General features: G+C 43.3%; 1 protein-coding gene and 1 long non-coding RNA gene across 4 annotated transcripts; one reads left to right on the plus strand and one right to left on the minus strand.

The window, feature by feature from the left end:
* On the minus strand, positions 1-17872 carry IL7R (interleukin 7 receptor). 3 transcript variants are annotated; one of them, XM_088054545.1, is made up of 8 exons: positions 17778-17872; positions 12477-12615; positions 11022-11176; positions 9301-9455; positions 7394-7571; positions 6463-6553; positions 4455-4530; positions 1-3075 (listed from the first exon to the last, which is right to left on the minus strand). In XM_088054545.1, the coding sequence occupies exons 1-8, from the start codon at positions 17866-17868 to the stop codon at positions 2671-2673; spliced, it is 1290 nt and encodes a 429-aa protein (XP_087910671.1). In that variant the 5' UTR covers positions 17869-17872; the 3' UTR covers positions 1-2670. The 3 variants fall into 3 exon arrangements, with proteins under 3 accessions (XP_087910671.1, XP_087910670.1, XP_005528094.1); XM_088054544.1 differs by lacking the exon at positions 17778-17872 and adding an exon at positions 16899-16975 and having other exon boundaries at positions 1-3174; XM_005528037.3 differs by having other exon boundaries at positions 2-3174.
* A 265-nt stretch (positions 17873-18137) lies between these two features.
* On the plus strand, positions 18138-19224 carry LOC106628423 (uncharacterized). The gene is made up of 3 exons (XR_001331807.2): positions 18138-18265; positions 18380-18560; positions 18981-19224. It is a non-coding gene; the product is annotated as an uncharacterized LOC106628423 (long non-coding RNA).
* The last annotated feature ends 653 nt before the right edge of the window (positions 19225-19877 follow it).

The raw sequence follows: 19877 nt of genomic DNA on the forward strand, positions 1-19877 counted from the left end.
CATCTGTGCGGCACCACGACTGCAGGAAAGGGGCTGGAGCCCAGTGGGCACATGGCAAAAAGGAGCAGGCAGCTCCAGGCACTGTGTCATAAAGCAGCGGCAGAGAAACCAGTGTCAGGAAACTGGTCTGGGTATGCAGCTGAGTAAGGGTACTGGAGGCAGCAGGGGGAGAAGGAAAGTTGTGCTGAACTAAAGGAAGTGCATGGAGTGTGTGAAAGCTGACCAAAACTCCTATGTGATTATTGAGGTAGATGGGAATTTGTGGACATCTCTGAAGCAATTGTCATGCAGAATAAGGAAACTATTTGACAGATTGCCCAGACATCGCCTTGGCTGTATCCTCATGTATGGACTATATATAACTTGGTCATAGACAGGAAATGCTTGTGGTGTTTTCGGCTTTGGTGCATATTTGGCTTTATTTTTTCTCCTGAAACAAAGCTGAAAGTGGTTATAGCTGCATACATCCAACAAACACATTACAGAAATACAAAATTACAAAAATTGAAGGAAGCATAACACATACTGCAGAAGATTTTCCTGACGTGCTTTTGCTTCTTCCTCTATCCCCATTTTGTTTGTCACTGTGGCACTGGAAGAAGGTATCATTCCAGTATAGTCTGCCTGTCTCTACAGTCACACTGTGCAAGTTCTCACAGTCTAAGCATTATCAGCAGCTCTTTTTTGAAAGGGAATACAAGCACTATAAAGCAAATGAATGCCCAGGGCTTTGGTCTTTTTCTTCTGCATCAATTAATGCTTCATTTGGCAGTAAACAGCAATAAAAAACATTCTGTAAAATGTCATTGGAATGCCTTGAGCCAAATCCGAGGCCCCTTTGCACACAGTAGCTGTTAGGTTCTCCCAAGTCGAAAGTTTCCCTGGCACTGGGTGGAGGTGGAGGAGGTGGAGTGCTGTCTTGGGAAGGCTGGTTTTGGCTTGATGTGGTCCAGAATTGCTGTTTGGTTTGTACTGTCTCTTGCAGTTGATTCAAGCAACTGACTATAACGCAAGCCCCACTCTCATATATGCTTGAAACAAGGCCACAAGAGATTTTCAGTGATCTGATTCATTCTGCTGCTCTCCTGGTGCAAAGATGCCTTGGCAGAGGCAGATGGAAGCAGCTGAGGTTTTGCAACATCTCTGTGACATTAAATCTGAGCATCTCATCCTCTGAGGATAAGAGAGGACTCTTTTCACCCTTAGACTCTGGGGATGTGAATATAACTAGGCAAAGGAGAATTTCAAAGAGCTAGAGAAACTGACACTGCACAATGAGGTGAACCCCAAATCCAGAGTGCAAGAAAGCAGCTTGGATGTCCCATGGCCACACAGTTTTGCTGTCATGCAACCATGTGGCTGTAGCAGCTTTACCTCCAAGTGTGTGCTCCAGAATGTGCAGCATCTGAGGAGGACTGTGAAGTGGCTCAGCCATAATGTAAAAAAAAGTAATAAATGTAATACTACAAAGAAAAAAAGTCACAATGCAAAAAAACCAAAAAACTAACAAACAACAAAAAAAAAACAACAAACATCTCCTGCAAATTGTAAGTTATTTAAAAGAAACAAATTAGATCTTGTGATCACCGGCAGGATCCATGACATTCCATCCATTTCCCTATGTCAAATGTTGCATGGGAACACTGCCTGTCCAAATTCATAGTATTTGTGTGCAGTCACAGCCATTTGGAATAATGCTAGTAAACAAACATGGTCAGCCCAGCCTCTGGAATGGAAAGCACTCTGGAATGCTACACTAATAATTGCATAAGAGCTGCAGAAAAGGACAGCATCATGCAATTTACAGACCTAATTCAGCTTCTACAAAGAGAAAGGACTTTGCTTTGCATAGTTGGTACATGAAATTTTGAAGTCCTCAAAAGTATTAGCAGAAGTACCTGTGGATCCCATAGTTGGCCTAAGAGCAGATCTTTGCCAATAGCAAAAAGTAGTGGCACTTAGGGTTTTCTTTGTTTTAATTTGTGTCTCAAAAAAAACCCCAATCCCCACCAAACAAAAAACCCTAACAAAAACCTACATCCATCTCAGGATACAACTCCTGATTACAGGTGGGCCCATGTAACATTTTTACTGGGCACTCTGCCTACTCTTCTTGTGGTGCTCAAGTTCCTGAATCCCCAGGCACCTAGTACTTGATAGCAACTATAATTCACTGTCTTTTTGTCTTTTTACCATCTTTTGACTAACTGGGGAGGAATTAGTCTTGACCCACCAGTGTTTAAAAAAGATTGGGTTCTATTTAAAAGGAATTCATTGCCATATTTCTTGCTAAGGCATTAATAAGAGCTTAATCCTGTAACCAAGAGGGTAACAAAAGAGTTCATTAATTTCTATGAGATATGTTGTGATCCTCAGCTGGGACTACATTGTTACTGCTCTGGATTAATCAGATTTGAAGATCAAAATCAGGTTTAATTAAATTTAGTTTCTACTGCAGTGAAGACTGCTAGCAGCATACTGAATGCTGAGATAGGATACTTCTCACTGGAATGTGGGAGAACCCACTTCCCTGTGGGTATAGCATTGCACCATGAGCAGAAGGCATGAGGGATGTGGGAATTCCCAGGATACAGGAAAACAAAACCAGAAAGCTTCAGTACCCTTCTTGTGTTAGAGAAAATACAATGCATGCTGTAATTCTTATGAGATTTACTGAATTTTGTAGAAGCTGGACATTGTGACATAGGCTTCCTCATTGTTTGTTGATCTCATGTCACTGTTTGGCAGCATCTGGGATACGGTGTCATCATTTACAGGCTCTGCATGGGGTTGGCCAGAAGGATCCAGGGAACAAGTGGAGGAAAGGTCGAAACCATCGTTGTGCAGAGGCACCCTGTTGCCGTGGCAAACCTCATATATGCTGGAGCTGCAGCTGCCCTCTGTGACTGCAAACTGGCTGGTGCCCAGGAGCCTGTGCAGGGCTTCAGCTGGCCAGACTCCTTTGTCAGACACCGGCAGGTTGAGGTTGTTTTTGTCTGCCATCACAGGGATCATCTTCAGGTCTGATCCACTCCTGAATTTTTCTGGAAGGCTTGTCTTTGGAGCAGTTGATGGCTGCAGAAAATTTTCCAGTTCAGCTTTTGCCCAAAGGCCGTCCACTTTATGGATATGAACATAACCAAAACTCTCTGGGTTAAAGCTTATATCAAAATTCTGTGTGGCAAAGGGAACAGCACAGTTAGTCAACAGGGGGTGGTAGCTTAAGAGAAAAGATACTTTAATAATTTATGTGATTTTAGAAGGGTATTTATTATTTCTTTAACTCTAGATGTAACCCAAGATGAACAGGTTGAACAATAGGTTAGTGCAGAATAAATTATCACATGGTTGGAAATCCCATTCCCTGTTAACTTCCTCTATCCTACATCCTCCTCTGGGTAGTACCCTGGAGTGTTTTATGCTCTATACAGTGTTTCAGAGCCTTTTCTGAGACACACATTTATTGCATGCCTGCCATTTCACAGGAAGGAGCGTGCCCACCCAGGTGGTTTCTTTTAGTTTTACCTTCCTAATTTAGCACCAAGGGAAGTAAAAATTTGCCACGACTTCCTGAAACACATTAGGAATCCCTGAACTGGGGAGCACAGAGGCTGGGAGAGCTGTGCTAGGCATCCTATGAAATTAATAACATGCTAATAATGTATCTGTAGTGTACAGCATTAATGACTTACTTGACCATCTGGCTTTTAACTGGCAAAGCAGTTCATATACTGCATGATGTATGAACAATGCTGTTGGCCATGTCAGGGTACCAGGGATGTTTGCAAAACATCCCCTCCAGCCCCCTGATTAGTTTGGTAGAACCACCAAAGTGTCTTGGTTGGAAAGGAGCTGTGCAGTCCAACCTTCTGCCAGAAGCAGGACCTGCACTAGTCAGAGCCCTAGTCAAGCTAAGCCTTAAACATATTCCCAAAGGAGAACCTACCTTGTCTTTGGGGAGGCTACACAGTGTTTAATTATTTTCACAAGAAAGATTCTTTCCTTGTAACTGGAAGAAGTTTCCCCTGAAGCAACACATGTTTGTTGTCTCTGGTCCTGTCACTCCATAGCCTTGCGGTGAGAGCACTTTCCCCATCTCTCTAGATACACCTTAGGTATTGGAAGGTTGTAAGTAGTATTCCACACCCCAAGCTTCCTTTTCTTCTATAAACAAACTTAATTCCTTCAGCCTTTCTTCATACATTAACTTCCCAAGACCTCTGTAGTTAGCTTTGCACAAGTCAAACCTCAGGAGCTAAGTCAATTTTGTATTATTTCCATACCCTTGACTGACATCTGCAGGAGCAAATGTGAGCTCTCTTAAGTGAAATGTAGAAGTAATTTCTGAAAGAGTGTCCTAGTTCATGCAGAAAATGCACATCCTGTCTCTCATGGGTGTTAGTTTTATCCCCAAGCATCTATACTTAGGTGGAAATAGAAGTGGAAGAACATACGTTTTTTGGCTTCTTGCATAGTTGCTCCAGCGTTTTTTTATGGTCAGGAAGGTTTGGCCATACAGCAGGTTTGATCCTGAAACAGTAACAGTAGGCAAAAAGCAGCATAAGAGGGCTGTGTTGAGGTATCAGAGGTTCATATTGCATCATTTGTACTAGTTCTCACAAAGCCTTAGGGCTGGCTGGTGTTATCCAGAACAAAGACAGAGAAACCTCAGAATAAACCAGACAAGAGAAGAGGAATTGTAAAGGTTGTTGTTTAAAAAGTCATTGTTCTTTGGGATGCACAAATTGTCACAGTTAAAAGAAGATACTTCACTAAGTACTGGGAATGCACCAAATTATGCTGGCAAAGTGCTTGTTACTTGTTTTCATCTAGCTGTATTAACAGGGTTCTGTGTGGTGAAAATATTTCCTGCAAGTGCAAGAAGATGCTGTGGTTAAAATGGAAATTTGCTGATAGTTGCTTCTGCATGTTCAATTGAACATGCTTCTGCATGTTCAATTAATTAAATTCTGCATGTTAATTAATTAATTAATTAATTCATTCATTCATTCATTAAAAGAATAACATACTGTCCCATTCCTTGGCCAGCAATTTGAGCTTCAGACATCTGTCCTATAGCTTTGTTCCACAGGTCTCATTTTTACTGCCTTGATTAGCAAGGTTCCCATGTTGTGCTGCTTGATACTCTCAGCTATGATGCATCTACAGTATGTCATCCAACTGATATTCAATCATTGCAGTGATAACACTGCATATACATGTATATGAATATATATTTAATTTTATTTATGTGTCTGTGTGGCTGTATATATGTGCACATATAAAACCCTCTTATTTTTAAAATGGAAATACCTGGGATCAAAAAGTCTCACCTGTTTTTGCTGCAGTCTTATGTGAGCAAAACCTGTAGCAAAGTTAAAGAACTGCAGGTTCCCAGCAACAATAAAACTCAAGAATGAGAAATCTCAAGCAACCTCTATACTTGTGAACAAAGTAGCACTAGTGCAGATAACTCCAGTGTCTAAAATGTTTAATTATTAAAACATTTTGTGGCATGGTATGGCTGAGTTCTTGCCAGTTCTTGCTTAATTCTTGCCAACTAACATTGGCCAGGTAATCCCCATGTTCAACACTGCCAGGTAATCCCCATCTGCTACAGCCCAAGAGTTGTCAAAAAAAGCAGCTCACACAGAGTTACCTCTCTTGAGCTGGGTATCGTGGACAGACTGCTCTGAATGTTATTGAGGAGTCCTGGGCTTTCTGTCTTGCAAGGAGTTCATCTTCTACAGTTAAACTGGGATTTTGTCCCTCCAGATCATTATATACTTATCTGTTCATTTTCTTAAGCTTGTCAGCTCTCCTGAGCCATGTCATTAAAAACATATTTACAGTTTTCTATCTACTGCTGTGCAGGAGATACATGAAAAACCCTAATGCATACCAAAGACTGCTTGAGTAATGAATGTATTTCTAGTCCCACTTCTGCCTGATCTAGCCTCATGGCTGGCTGGAAGACGATTTGGCCAGGCTGGTGTCTGACACCCTGCTGCAGAGGGCTCTGCCCTGCTGCTTCTGAAAGTGCTGCAGAGCAAGCACCCTGCTGACTCAACCTGTGAAAGGAACAAAGGTCATCACCCTGGCATGCTGCTTCCACACTTCTTAGGAGTTTACTAAAACCCACAGGTCTCTTTATTTTCTGGATTTTGCTTGAAGTTTGTGAGTCAGATTTGCCTCCAGTGGGACACTGAGTCTGTTTGGTGGTGACTACAGCTTGCCAAAGGTCCCAGTTTTTGAGCTCAAGACTGAAATCTGGTCCAATCTGGCAGGTCATCTTCTGCCTGCCAACACTGTTTCTTATATTGCTCATTTCTATTCTTTGCTTGCCATCAGCTTGATACAGAGTTCCAGAGATAGAGAGAGAGTACTTCACATACAGGGAAAGCAGTAAGACCGTCAGAGCAGGATTGGGTCCCAACACCTTTTTTGATACAAAGAGATTACCTGTTTTCCCAAAAAACTATGAACAGTGCAATCACAGCAACAGACAGCATGAATCCCAGGATGGAGAGTATAACCATGGCCACACTGTTATCTAAAGGAAAACAAAGAACATCAGCCAATGCATGTAAATGTCTCACTGTTAAGCCACCATAACAGTGAGGTCTTTTCAGATGATAAACTAGGAATTAACACCAAGCATTGCACTTGCCCCATCACTGGGCTTGTGCAATGGCTCATTTCTCCTGCCTCCATGAAGGAGGTAAATGATAGGCTGCCAGAGCATCAGCACTTGGCTGAGCTTCAAGCTGGGTTCACAGACTGGATTAAAGCAGCTTGAAGTGTGCTGTCACTTCCCATGCATTGAAACCAGCACTTGCTGTGTCCTCACAGCAGCACAGAGATGACTAAGCCTAATGCCAGAGTGCCCCTGGGGACTGAAGGGACCCAAGGACCAGAAAGATTATTCATGTGCAGTGATGAGATTTTATCCGGTGTTGCATTTGTGATTCAAGTGCCATGTTCACACCCAAGCCCAGGGTACTGAAATGGGTCCTGTTTCACACTCTTTTTTCCTTACCCAAAATGCCTGGTGCCAGCTCTTCCTTCTCCTGGCAAGCCAGCCAGTAGCAAGCAGCAAGTCAGCCTTCATCTCCCTCTGCACCCACACCCTCAGGCTCTCATGGCAGCATTTCTTCTGACCTTATTTCCCTTAAGTGAAATTTAAATCTTCAGTCAGCCCCAGACCAAAGCAACCCAGCTGCTCTGAGTCACCTTGGATTGCAGTGCCTGTGTCATTGAGGGCTGACCTTGGTGTGGCCATGGGCTCTTCCCTCCCCATTCTCTCATCCCTGCTGCTGCTGAGGCTGGCCAGCAAGCCCAGGCCCCCAGCTCTGCTTTCTTCCAGGAGAAACAAAGTGTTTTCAGCCCTTACAGCTTTCTGCAGAGTGCTGCTCTCTTGCTGTCCTGAAGCTCTTGGAAGTGCTCCATTCACTCCATGTGCCCTTAAAATAATCTCCATTGGGCTGAGAACGTACTTTCACCTCATACGATGCTCCATTTTCAAGGTTTTTCCCCAGCAATTTTACCTGAAGATATGGTGATTCTTTTGTCTAAAGACACACACACACATACACACACACACACACATAAAAGATACAGTTATTTTTCCAGCAGGCAGTGGAGAATTATCCTCGAGTTCGGCAAAATATGTGAGATCAGGTGCATCCCTGAAATACTATGCTGTTTACTCCATCTCTCTAGCTATTACACAGGTGCTTATGAGGGTATCAACCTAGTTAAACAGCAGCATAGTCCAGATAGCATTGAGAAGGGAGAGATACGCCAGATAAAAGCCTTTTGGAAAACAGCTACAAGTATTAACAGTGCTCTGCGGCAGCTGACACTGCAGTAGGAAATATACGCTTCCCTGAGAAGGCTCATAGGGGACACATGGAAAAAATATGTTTTTGGAGCATAAAAAGACAATATCTGAGAGGGCAGTTACAGGGGAGAAGCTGAAATTCTGCAGAGCAGCTCTGGTGCTCTCCATTTCAATGTATTTCACTACCTGAACCCATTTTATTTTTCCCTTAAGTTCTTTGATGTCTGATCTTTGTATATTTTCAAGCCTAATCAACAAGGAGGGAGATTTAATCTGTGAAGGAGAGCAGTTAATAAGCAAGCTCTAAGCAATGTCCAGGTGTTCGAAAAACAAATTACTTGGGGGTAGAATTGCCTTGTTAAGGTTTGGGTCTTGACACGCTTCAATGATGTGAAACCTGGGGGGAGGTTAACAAAGCTTAGGAAGAAGGATGTAACGATGGTAATGGGCACAAAGAGTACAGAATTTTTGGGCTATAACAGAGGACATTTGGCAGAACCCCTAAGATAAGGAAGAAACTAATAAAGACAACTCAGTGACTGTGCTGAATCAGCTCTGAACTGGGTAGAAGGGAATTCTGGCAGGAGCAGATCATGACTGCTGACTCATGGCCCACTGGGTCACGAAAACCACCAACATAGAAAACTGAGCCTGTGGGCTAATTAGCATGAGACGTGAGAAATCATTAACTGATAGAAGATGGAACACTGATTAGTAAGAGAACTATGTAACTTGTGGCCAAGGAACACTTACTAGTTTGTGTGGTAAAATGTACAAATAGATTTTGGAAGTTGGTGTGCTTGATTTGTGGAATACCACTGAGCACCCAGGCCTGTGTAGCTGGAACAATCAATGTCTCTCTCGAGTGTGTAATTATGGGCTTATTGCACTCCAGGTAACAAATCTGATTTTTGTGGACAACACTGTATTCCCTCTGTAAAACCCAGGTGTAGTCCATGCTTTCAAACATCGTGACTAGCTTTTGCATGGCTGCCCTGGTGACAGGGGACACAGAGACCCCTGCAGCTCTCCCCAGTCAGACCCAGTTCACAAGCAGCTGCAGCCTCACACAGCCTGAGGGTGGGAGAGCTGCAGGGCTGCATTGGAAGCCTGTGAGGATTCAATGGAAAAGGAAATGTGAAGAAACTTGCAAAATAAATAAAGAGGTCACACATTTTATTGACTGATGAGCGCAGAAAATAACAGCAAAATCACCACAGCAAAGAGCAAACATAGAACGGTTCGACACGTTATGTCTTCTATTCCCACTGCAAAACCCAAATGAATAAAACCTCTTTTAACTGATGAAATTTCCAAATTCCCAATATTGCACATTTCCAAGTTTTCAGGTGGAGAGCTGCAGAAATGCAGATTTGATAATATTTACATGGCACAGGTAATTTTGATAATGTTTAATTTTGGAAATTAGTGCAAGCACACCCTACATCACCACTTACCTCCCAAGTACCTTCTTTCTGCCGATAGGCTACCTGGTGTACTAATTTGTCCTTTAAATATTTCTTCCTTGAGTGTGGTGTACAATAACGAATAAGATATTCATTTGCCTCCTTTTCATATGTGATGTTTACGGCGAAAGGTACTTCGGGCTTAACTGCAAATGACAACAAACCAGGATATAACAGGAGCAGAATAATGTTACTAGAAAATAAACAGGGTTTGAAATGCAAAAAAAGGTCCAAGCTACAGCCCTGCATGGTGACCTATCTTGAGGCAAAGCTGTCTTGAGTTAGGCAATCCTTATGCTGAGCCCCATCTCATCCTTACATCCTGATGCTGAGAGGGGCTTGGTTTTGACTTGCTGGAGAAGTAGTTTGACCAGCAGAGGAGATGTTTGTGAGGGATATGACATTTAATCTTGAAAGCAGTTCCTGAGCATGCCCACCCCTGTGGTAGCTTGAAGGCCTGAAATTCAGACCCTCTAGCCAGTGCTCTGAGATGGAGGCCCCCTAGCAAAACCCACCTGGGAGGAGACACTGGGGAACAACCTGTGCTCAGGTACAGCAGTGGCTGTCTGTCATGGCAGTGGGACAGATGGAGGGACAAAGTCTGACACTGTTTGATAGATCAGAGTGGGCTGTGGCTCCACACCCTTGCTATGAACCCACATCTGACCTGGTCTGAAGGAGACTGCCAAAGACCATCCATGTAAGTATATCAAGCCTGAAATATGGCCCTCAGGGCTCTCTCCCCAAGCTGACCCTGAGCTGGATGTGCTAGAGACCTGCAGGGACTTGTGGCTGTGGCACTGAGGCTTCCTGAATTCATCTTGCATAAGGACATCAGCTCTCACAGCAACACAGAGCCCACACCTCTCTCCTCTCAGGAAAACACATATAGCCATAAACAGTTCTCACTCCTTCTAAAACCCCCAGATACTTAGATCTTCTACAGTTTTTAGAGTAAGGACTGCCAGGCTGGCCCGTAAACTAAGAGCTAATGTAAGATTATTACAAAACTGTTGGACTGTGGCAGAAATGTTTCACAAGAGAGAGATGTTGCAGTGCTTACTGCCAGAGACAAAGCAATGTGACACCGGAGAAGAAGTGAGAAGAATCTGTCCTACACAGGCTTCTCTGCTGCCCTTGTTGCCAAGAACAGTAAATTCTGTGTATCCCTTCCTCCCCTTGAGTTCCCTGTTTCTTGGCTCAGGCAGGTCCCTGGTGTGTCTTAGCCTGCTAACAGTTACTGGTGCAGGATGCACTTTGTTCAGAGTACAGGATACACCACTATGTCAAGCGAGATCTTGCAGCCTTGTGTTCCCTGTGCTACTGGGCTCATGCTATCTGTGGGGTGGCCAGCCCCTAAACTGCATCATCCCTAGTCAGAGATGAACAAAATGTTCCTGCTTGGCAGTCCATCCACACTCAGGAACAGCTGCTTCAGCCATGGATGGGATTCAGACTATGTCTGGGTCTGGGCAATGTCACAATCAGCCTGAATTCATCTACGGTTTTGGAATGGAGGTTAATCATGTCTGGCTTTGAAGCAAAGGAAACACCACACTCTTATAACACCCCAATCCAGGCTACATGCTCTGCTGAGATGATATTTTATGCTTTTATATCATCCAGATTGACCCTTAGGCTTTGTGCTGGACTGGTTTTCTCCCCAGTAACCCCTATAACTTTAAAAATGTCCAAAATATCAAGTGTCTCACCAATGTCAGTTACAACCAGACTCCTGCAGACCCTTCTCTTCATCTCAGAATACATGCAAATATCTCTGTTTGAGAGTATATCAATGAACTGTAAGAAGTATACATCTTCTTGTTTCTTCATGTTGGAGCAGGCGTAGTTGTTATCTTCTTTGGTACTGTTGGCCAAAGCGACACGACAATCATTTCTTCTGTGTTAACATGACTTGACTACTTACTATAGGGCATGAATCCTGCTTGCTCATTTCACTCATCTCACTGAAGTGAGTCTCCATGTGAAATAAGAAATAATGCAATGCAAATAAGGAGTTTGAGAGATTGATAGTGTTTTTTCTTGTGGTCCTTGAGCACAATAGTAGAGTGACATGAATCACATTAAGTGTCATGGAGCTCTTGAGAGAAAAGCACAATTATTTAATTGGAGGTGTATGTGTTAAAACATTTGCATTTTAAAAAATTACCTTGCCACTGCTGCTTTTAAATATAGGGCAATGTGTTTTAATGCTCTTTGAAGATAAAGAGAAATTTATTATTGACTTTGGTGGAAGCAAATAGAGGGTCAACAGTCAGCTGGCCATGAAGGAATCACATGGTGGTTTTAGAACTTTTTTTCCATTTCTGTGGTTCCCATGTTTGAGAACTGCCATAAAACTCCAGTCAAAACTCATAATAAGTCCCATGAAAATAGAAAAATTCTAATAAACTATGAGAAAGAAAAGCAAATAATTAGTGACTAGTATATAAAGATTTACAAAAAATATCCACTTCTTTTTTTGGCTGCCACACAACTTTCAGTTTCAGGAAAAACAGAAAAAAGGAAAAGGATCTGTATGCTCAAGAAACAAAATTTAATCTTCAGCTTGGTGCAACAGTGAAAAAAAAGGGTGGAAAGAGTTTCAAGGCCTTGATATGACGTGAAGATCTCTGATGTGTTTGATAACTGATGGAGGTTTGTGTGCTTGTTCTAGTGTATTTCTTGTATGGTTCTGTGTGCAAAGACAATAGCTGAGTTTTTGTCTTAACCTAGATGAACACATGTTCTTGGATGTGGACAATTAATCTTCTGCAAAAGAATTTTCTGTGGCAAGGGTTTGTGTCTTCAAAAATATTTTTAAAAATACCATTTAAATTAAAATAAAAAGCTCTCACTTCATGCTGGGCTACATCCATATTACAAACATTCCAGAGCAACAGAGGCAGCATCAGAACTACTGGAGACATTATAATCCCCTGTAGAGACCCTTCCAGCTCTTTCTTTTTTGCACTGGGGAATTATGTTTTGCTTCAGTAAACTCTTCTTCTTCGCTGAATATAGTACTCAAACTTGGCAAAACACTCTGAAGCAGGATTTTTTCTAGCTTTGCTGCCCCTGTTTCCCTGCATGTGGCAACGTGACTCAATAGTTCTCAGCATTTCACTTCCCAGGCATTTATCAAGGGACAGACTGACAACACTTACCACAGAGACAGGGTGTAGTTAGTGTTGTAAGGAGGCAGCTCAGTGAAATTGCAGGTCAGGCTGCTCAAGGAGTCCTTAATTTCCAGCTGGCTGAAGCAATCAATGTCAAAATTGTCTGGTTCATCATCCCCAAGAGTCCCTAAGGAGATATTCACAAGATGTTACTGAAGTCAACCCATGAGTGTATTTGATTTGCAGCTCCATTGCATAGGAGTGTCTGCCTGAAAGGAAGAGGATCAACCTACCTTTTATGTAAGAAGCAGAGAAACCTTGTCCAAAATGAAGTTAAAAGCCCATTTGCACCTTTCAAGGTAGCTCTCACTACATGCCAGTGAAGCCCACCCACTTGTAAGGATATTTCGGTGCCACGAGGCAGCTTAGACACGTTTTGATTGTACTGGAAAGCTTTCTGAAATGTCACGAATTTGGGCTCAGGAGGGAGATCTCAGACTTTCTGCTAGAATGCATGGCTTCCTGCAAATTTGCTTCAATGACTAATAACACAATCATGATTTGACTAAAATCATAATTCTAAAGTCCTACACTTGGCAGGCATGAGGCCAGTGATGTAAAAAATGACACTTATGAGAGAAGTCCTCTCTAGCAGAAAATGCCAGCCTCGTTGCATAAAATGTCACCCACTATAGCCAAGTGGATGGGGAAAGGGTTATTGTCATGACCCCTTGAATGGGTCCTAGGGGCAGGAGTGTCTATGACTCTTTTCACCTATGGTTAAAGGTATCTGTCACAATACATAAACCTCTTTCCTGAGTCAAGGAATTATGCTCGATCCCCCCGCTCAATCCTCTGTTACCCATTCCTCAGACAGGTCCTTGCCATGTAGGGCACCTGATGCAGTGAGAAAAAAAATCACAAAATCCAAGGTTTGGTTTGGAAGGGATCTTAAAGATCGTTTATTTTCATCCGCCATGGGCAAGAATGACACCCGCTAGACCAGTTTGCTCAGCGGCCCATCCAAACTAGCCTTGAATCCTTCCAGGGATGGGGCATCCACAACTTCTTGGGGCAGCTTGTTCCAGAGCTTCACTGCCCTCTAAGTGTAGAGTTTCTCCTTAATGTCTAATCTAAATCTCTCCTCTGACAGTTCAAAAACTGTTCCTTCTGGTCCTATTGCTATCTGCTGAGGGGTATCAGTGACTCAGACTCACAAATGGAGTGGGGAAATGCCTGTTGAAAAATTTCCAATGGAAAATCCCTCCCAGAAAAAATGATGGTCAACTCTTGCATCTGCAGTCAGATTTTGAGTAAGAGAAGAAGTCCAGAAGTCAATCAAAAATACAGAGAAACACACAAAAGCAGTTCAGGAAGAGGCTAGGAAGGGGACTGCTGCCACCAGCACATGTGATGGGACGGCGCCACCTGATGCTGCATTAATCCAGAACCCACAAGGAGATCTCTCCCCTCCCCCATGAGCTAATATTTAGTGGCCATCTGTCACCAGGAGTAACTGGTGCTAAGAAATTATTACTGGTCTTGTCAGCACAGCTCAGGGAGCCCAGATCTGCTGGAAGGACAACAAATGCAGTATCCTCTACCAGTGCTGCTGCTTTGAGGGGAGAACCTGTGCAGCACAGAGACACAGACACAGACACAGACATAGACACAGACACACACACAGACACAGACACAGACACACACACAGACACAGACACAGACACACACACAGACACAGACACAGACACAGACACACACACAGACACAGACACACACACAGACACACACACACAGACACAGACACAGACACAGACACACACACACACACACAGACACAGACACACACACAGACACAGACACAGACACACACACAGACACAGACATAGACACAGACACACACACAGACACAGACACAGACACACACACAGACACAGACACACACACAGACACACACACAGACACAGACACAGACACAGACACAGACATAGGCACAGACACACAGACACACAGACAGACACACAGACACACACACTCACAGACACAGACACACACACACACACAGACGCACAGACATACACAGGCACAGACAAAGACACAGAGAGATGCAGAAAAAGCAGATCCTGTACAAAGCTGCTGTATTTAACCATTACATTCAAGACAGAGACACAGAGATCAGCTCAACTCTGGAGCAAGTCCTGCAGCAGTTTCACACAGGTGACAGTCTTGTCCAGTGCAGCCCTGTGTCATATGCTCAGACATGCTTATACAAACATATGTACCACATGCAGTTGCCTATTTGTGGGGAAAAGTGTGTACATAAAAATATGTGTATTCAAAATCTGGGGGAATACCAAGTAAGCTGAAATGAATAGATTTAAAACGCAAAACAACCCACCATATTTTATACAGATATATACACCCAAACCTGACATGCACAGATATGTCATGTTCTAAGCCTCTCTTAAGATTTTACTTGCAACTGCAAGGAGACTTGCTTTATACTCAAGGCAATATTAAAACTTCAAGGTTAGAATGACTGATCTGCTTTTCTATATGACTACTTGGTTATCTCTGTACATGCAAACTATATATACCAGATTTTACCTCAGCTCAAAAACCTGACAATCATCCTATTAATAAAATGGCTTATAAAAAAAAATTCAACAATTCACTTCTGATTTGCTGAAAAGTAACAGAAATTTGAATTAATTCTCTACCAGTTTGGTTGCAAAATGAAAAGAAGAAAAGATTCAGTCTTGCAGCTCAAACAACCATTCAAGGTTTAACCAGTGCAGTGCAGCTTTGGTGCCACACTGGAAGGAAAGCTGACTTTACCACTTAGACACTGAATTTTTATATTGTGATTATATGGTTCCTTTTTCATGGAGACAACATAATAACAATAGAATACATTATAATTAAACCTCAGGAACAGTGTTAAGTAAGCAACTTGAAATGCTATTTCTGCTATGGTTTTTCCATGGGCTGACTAATTTTTTTGTCTGACATAAGTATGTACGTAGTCTCAGCCTCATTTCTGCCCTAAACCTCAGAACCACCACACACAAATGTGTTTGCTATGTGAATGGTTTTGATGAGTCTGACATGACTCATGCTGCTAAGGACTCTTCACTCAATAAAACATTTACAAGACTATTGTAATGTTTGCCTTGAGAAGCCCAGACCAGGCAGAGGCATGAACCTTACTCTGCTGAAATCAAGGCAGGGCTTGGTAAGGAGCAATTCTAAACTGGGATAAAAACTGCTCTCATGGCATGTAAAACAGTCATGGCATGTACTTCACAGAAGTGGTTCTCTCTTGGGTTTGGATAGCATCCAGCAGGATGGTTCAAACCACAGCAGGAATCTCAGGAGCCTTTAGGAAGAGAAGGATGTTAGCAGAGGGTAAGGACATGCTTCATATGCTCTAGAGCCACCAGGACCGACAGCAGGACTGACTAAGGACACAGCTAAGCACTGACTCTCCATGGACAGAGTAATGTGAGATCTCTAGCACTGATGTGATTCAGGCAGAACCTGTTTTAGTCACAACAGGTTAGATGTGGGTTGGACAAACCCTACAAGAATGGGTAGGAGGACCTCTGAAGGTGCCCTGCCCATGAGCCTACTGTGCCACCTGCACCCTCCCTTGCCTGCCCCTCCTTAGCTCTGCCTGTAGCTCTCTGAGGCCTTTTGGGGATCTCTACCACTTCTTCCTGGCTGGGGGACAGCAGCTGTGAGGCAGTCTGATGTTCAGAAGAAAAGAGGAGATTGAGGCAAGATGGAGGCAAGATGGAGGCTACAATTAGCTCTTCCCTCCTCTGCCCATAAGAGCAACCTCATGCCTGAGTTGGCTACTGGCACTTTATAAGGAGGCAGGACAAGTCAGAGGGGTGAGGAGTGAAAGTCAAGTACCTGTCATAGGTGATTTTGCCCTGGATTGCCTAATTTGTTGGCTAAACACAGGAGATTTATAAAGAGGTCATAAAAGCTGCTAATTGCTCAGTGGGGATTTTCTGAATCTGTCTCCAGGTATAAGGAAATAATGATTTACTTGTGTTAGTGACAAAACAAGCAAAGGTCTGATCATAACTGATTTTGGGAAGCCCTGAAGATTTCAGTGACACCAACAATAAATCAGTAGCATTGAACCTTCATCACCATAGTTACTTTCCAGAGCTGTCTCTAAACAGCTGCCAGTTGTATGAATAAATGGCAAATAAAAACCCCAGGGTGGTTAGATGCAGTTCTGAGCCAAACCCTGTTTTCTTTTAACGAAAACACCTTGCATGCATATTCTGTCCATGTACATATGTATGTATGTACAACTGTCTAGATACGTGTGTTAAAACACATAACACCCAGGGAAAAATGAGATTCCCTAACAGAGGTAGCATAAGAATACAACCATTCTTCTCTTAAAAACTGAAAACTCCTTTGTTACTAAACAACAAATCTCTAACCTACCAGTAACTGAGTGATAGCCCATGTCCTTCAGGCATAGCTCACAAATGCTTGTCATTGCTGTTTGTTTGGAAGCAGACAAATAAGAGTTTAGCAGATCTGGGACTGAATCTCTAAATCAAATTTTTCATCTCCCTGTTAAGAAAAGGAATAGCAGCCTGAGACAGTGGTTTTATTTCTCCTTATTATGTTTTTATATTCTGTTTAATGTTTTTGATCTTGATACTGCTAAATAATTTTCACTTCTCTAAATGAGATCAAAAAGTCTACAATAAAGCTGATTTGAAAGTGTTGTTAATGTATAATTATTTGCTGAGTAACGGGATGAATGCTGTTAGTGCTGTGCTGTGAGAACCCCCTGGCTGAGTTGCTGCATCAAGAGAGACTGGGATTTTATCCCAGATAGCTGGAACTGCCTAAAGAAAACACAGACTTTTGAAGTGGAAAGGTTTGGACCAAGTTTGAGTTACATCAAAACATTTTATTTAGAGGAGACTGGCAAGAGCAAAAGAAGCCCTCACCCCTCTCTAATGGCAGCTCAGAGAGACCATGGGCTGCAGAAAGGTGAAGTTATCCCTGTTCCCAGGCATAAGTCCCTACGCAAACATTAGCTACAACAAGGATTGACAGGTCTGGCACTGCATGCCCTGGGCATACTGTTATGGTCTCCCTTATTTCATGTGAATTTGAATGTTAGAAGGACAGAAGATTTGGGGGTTAAATTAAATAGTTATCCCTCAGCTCCACCTTGGGCACTGGCACTAAAGAGAGATTGGAAGTTAAAACACAAACACATTTAATCACACAATTGCATTGTGGAGCTCTTAACTGAGGTTTTCCAAGATCATACGTGAGTGGAAAGATGAAGATGAAATGACTCACCATCACCGTCTGCTGAGGTGCAACCACTTTCCCCAAAAGTGGTGTGAAGGAACATGGCGAAAATGCTCAGTACAGTACTGGGCTGTGTCATCCTGAGCACGCTGCATGCGTGCAGTGGGGCTGAGTGCGAAACCGCTCCTTTATAGGAGCCCCGAGCAGCCCCGAGCCCGCCAGCGAGGGGAAATGTAAACATGCCTACGCGCAGCAGGGCTGGTGGCAGCGGGCAGGAAGCCAAAGTAAAGATAACTGCTGAGCTTTTACTGTGAGACAGCTTCCTACTTCTGGACTGAGCACCTTCTGGATCAGGCCTGCCAACTCATTTGGACAAACCTGGTGAAGACCAGTGGGAAAGGGAGCACACTTCATGACAAGTGCTCCTGACTCAGCTGTGGTGATTTGTGCTGCTGGTGCTAAGAGCATGGTTTAGTTTTTGCATCCACGTTGCTCCCAAGAGAGATGCACAAGTCCAAGGGATAAAAATCTTCCAGGTATGAAACATTAGGTATGATTGCTTCTGTTTTTTCTTTACCAGGATCAAAAGCAGCACTGCCAGCAGGTGATTCTTTACTCTTGTGTGATTCTTTACTCTTGTGAAACCCTAGCTGAAGCACTCCATTCAGCACCAATAAAAGAAGGACACAGGCATGTTGAATCAAGTCCAGAGGAAGCCAGTAAGATAAGGAGAAGGCTGGAAAGCACCTCCTGCACAGACAGGCTGGGAGAGCTGGAGTTGTTCATTCCACAGAAGAGAAAGCTCTGGGGAGATTTTATCATAGCCTTTCAGTAAGTAAAGGATGCTTATAAGAAAGATGGGGAGAAATTATTTACCGTGGCCTGTAGTGACAGGACAAAGGGAAATGTTTTTAAAATAAAACAAGGCAGATATAGATTGGGCATACAGAAGAAATTCTTCTGAGGGTTGTGAGGCTCTGGCACAGGCGGCTCAGAGAAGCTGTATCTGCCCCATCCCTGGAAGTGTTCAAGGCCAGCTTTGAGTAATGTGGTCTAGTGGAAGGTGTCTCTGTACATGGCAGAGGGGTTGGATAAAGGAAATTTCAAAGCTCCCTTTCAACCCCAAACCTTCTGTGATTTTATGAAGTCTACATAAGACAATCCTGACCCAAGAAAACCTGTGATTTGAAAGACTAATCCTGCAAAACCTGGCTCCTGAGACCAATGTGGCACATCTCACATTTTTTTCAGGTTTTGGACAAAGCAAAGGTGGAAAGTGAAATATAAAGAGGTGTTAGATATTTCCTTTGCACCCTTTCTGTGGCTGAACACACCGACGCACACTGGAGTGTAAAGCAGGGCTGGGCACAGGGCTGACTGATGTGGCTAACTACAGGTGAGCTGAGGGCCTGAAACAGAGGAGCAAGCTCTGGCACAACCCTGGCTGCACCGAAAAATCTTCAGGTTGGAGGTGTAAAGGAAGCTGAGGGCAAAGCAAACAGAAAAATAATGACAGTATAATAAGGAGGCTTAATATGGAAGCCACATCAGTATTTCTGTTTGCAAGGAAATAATTGAAAATGCTCACCAAAGTGGAGAAAACTCAGGTCTCATAGCTAGAAAAGTTTCCTTCTTTCCAGGACATCAGAGACTGTTCTGCAGTGTCTCTTGCTGCTATAGACAAGGGGCACTAGGTAGCCAACGCACTCTTTCTGGACTTCCCCGCCCAGTTTTAATAGAAGAAATGGTCCCCTTTCTACAAGAGTTCAGGGAGGCTGACTGGAAGATCTTCAAAATCTGTATCAAGTCCTGCCTTATGGAGCCTCCCTGGGGCTCCCCACCCAAGCACTCCCTGCAGGTGCACTAAGCCCAGGCAGGTAGAGAAGAGTGGGTCTCTTAGGCCAGACGTGGGCATTTACTGTGTGTATTGCTGTGTCAGGACTCTCCTTGTGTCACTTCTGTCTGGCCAGGGAAGAGCACAATTTGCCTTGTCCTAACACAGACATTAAAAAGATGAAATCTAAACCCATAAAATGCACTTTTTTCCTCCACTGAAGAGAGTGCCCAGGGTGAGGCAGGCTAGATATCTGCTCAGCAGATTCATATCTCCTACTCACCAACAGGAGAGGGACCTGTCTGGCCAATGAC

Source organism: Pseudopodoces humilis, chromosome 4 (assembly GCF_049639895.1).
Source record: "Pseudopodoces humilis isolate 2021_Gansu_Grassland_sample_001 chromosome 4, ASM4963989v1, whole genome shotgun sequence".
In the NCBI taxonomy this organism is placed as follows: domain Eukaryota; kingdom Metazoa; phylum Chordata; class Aves; order Passeriformes; family Paridae; genus Pseudopodoces; species Pseudopodoces humilis.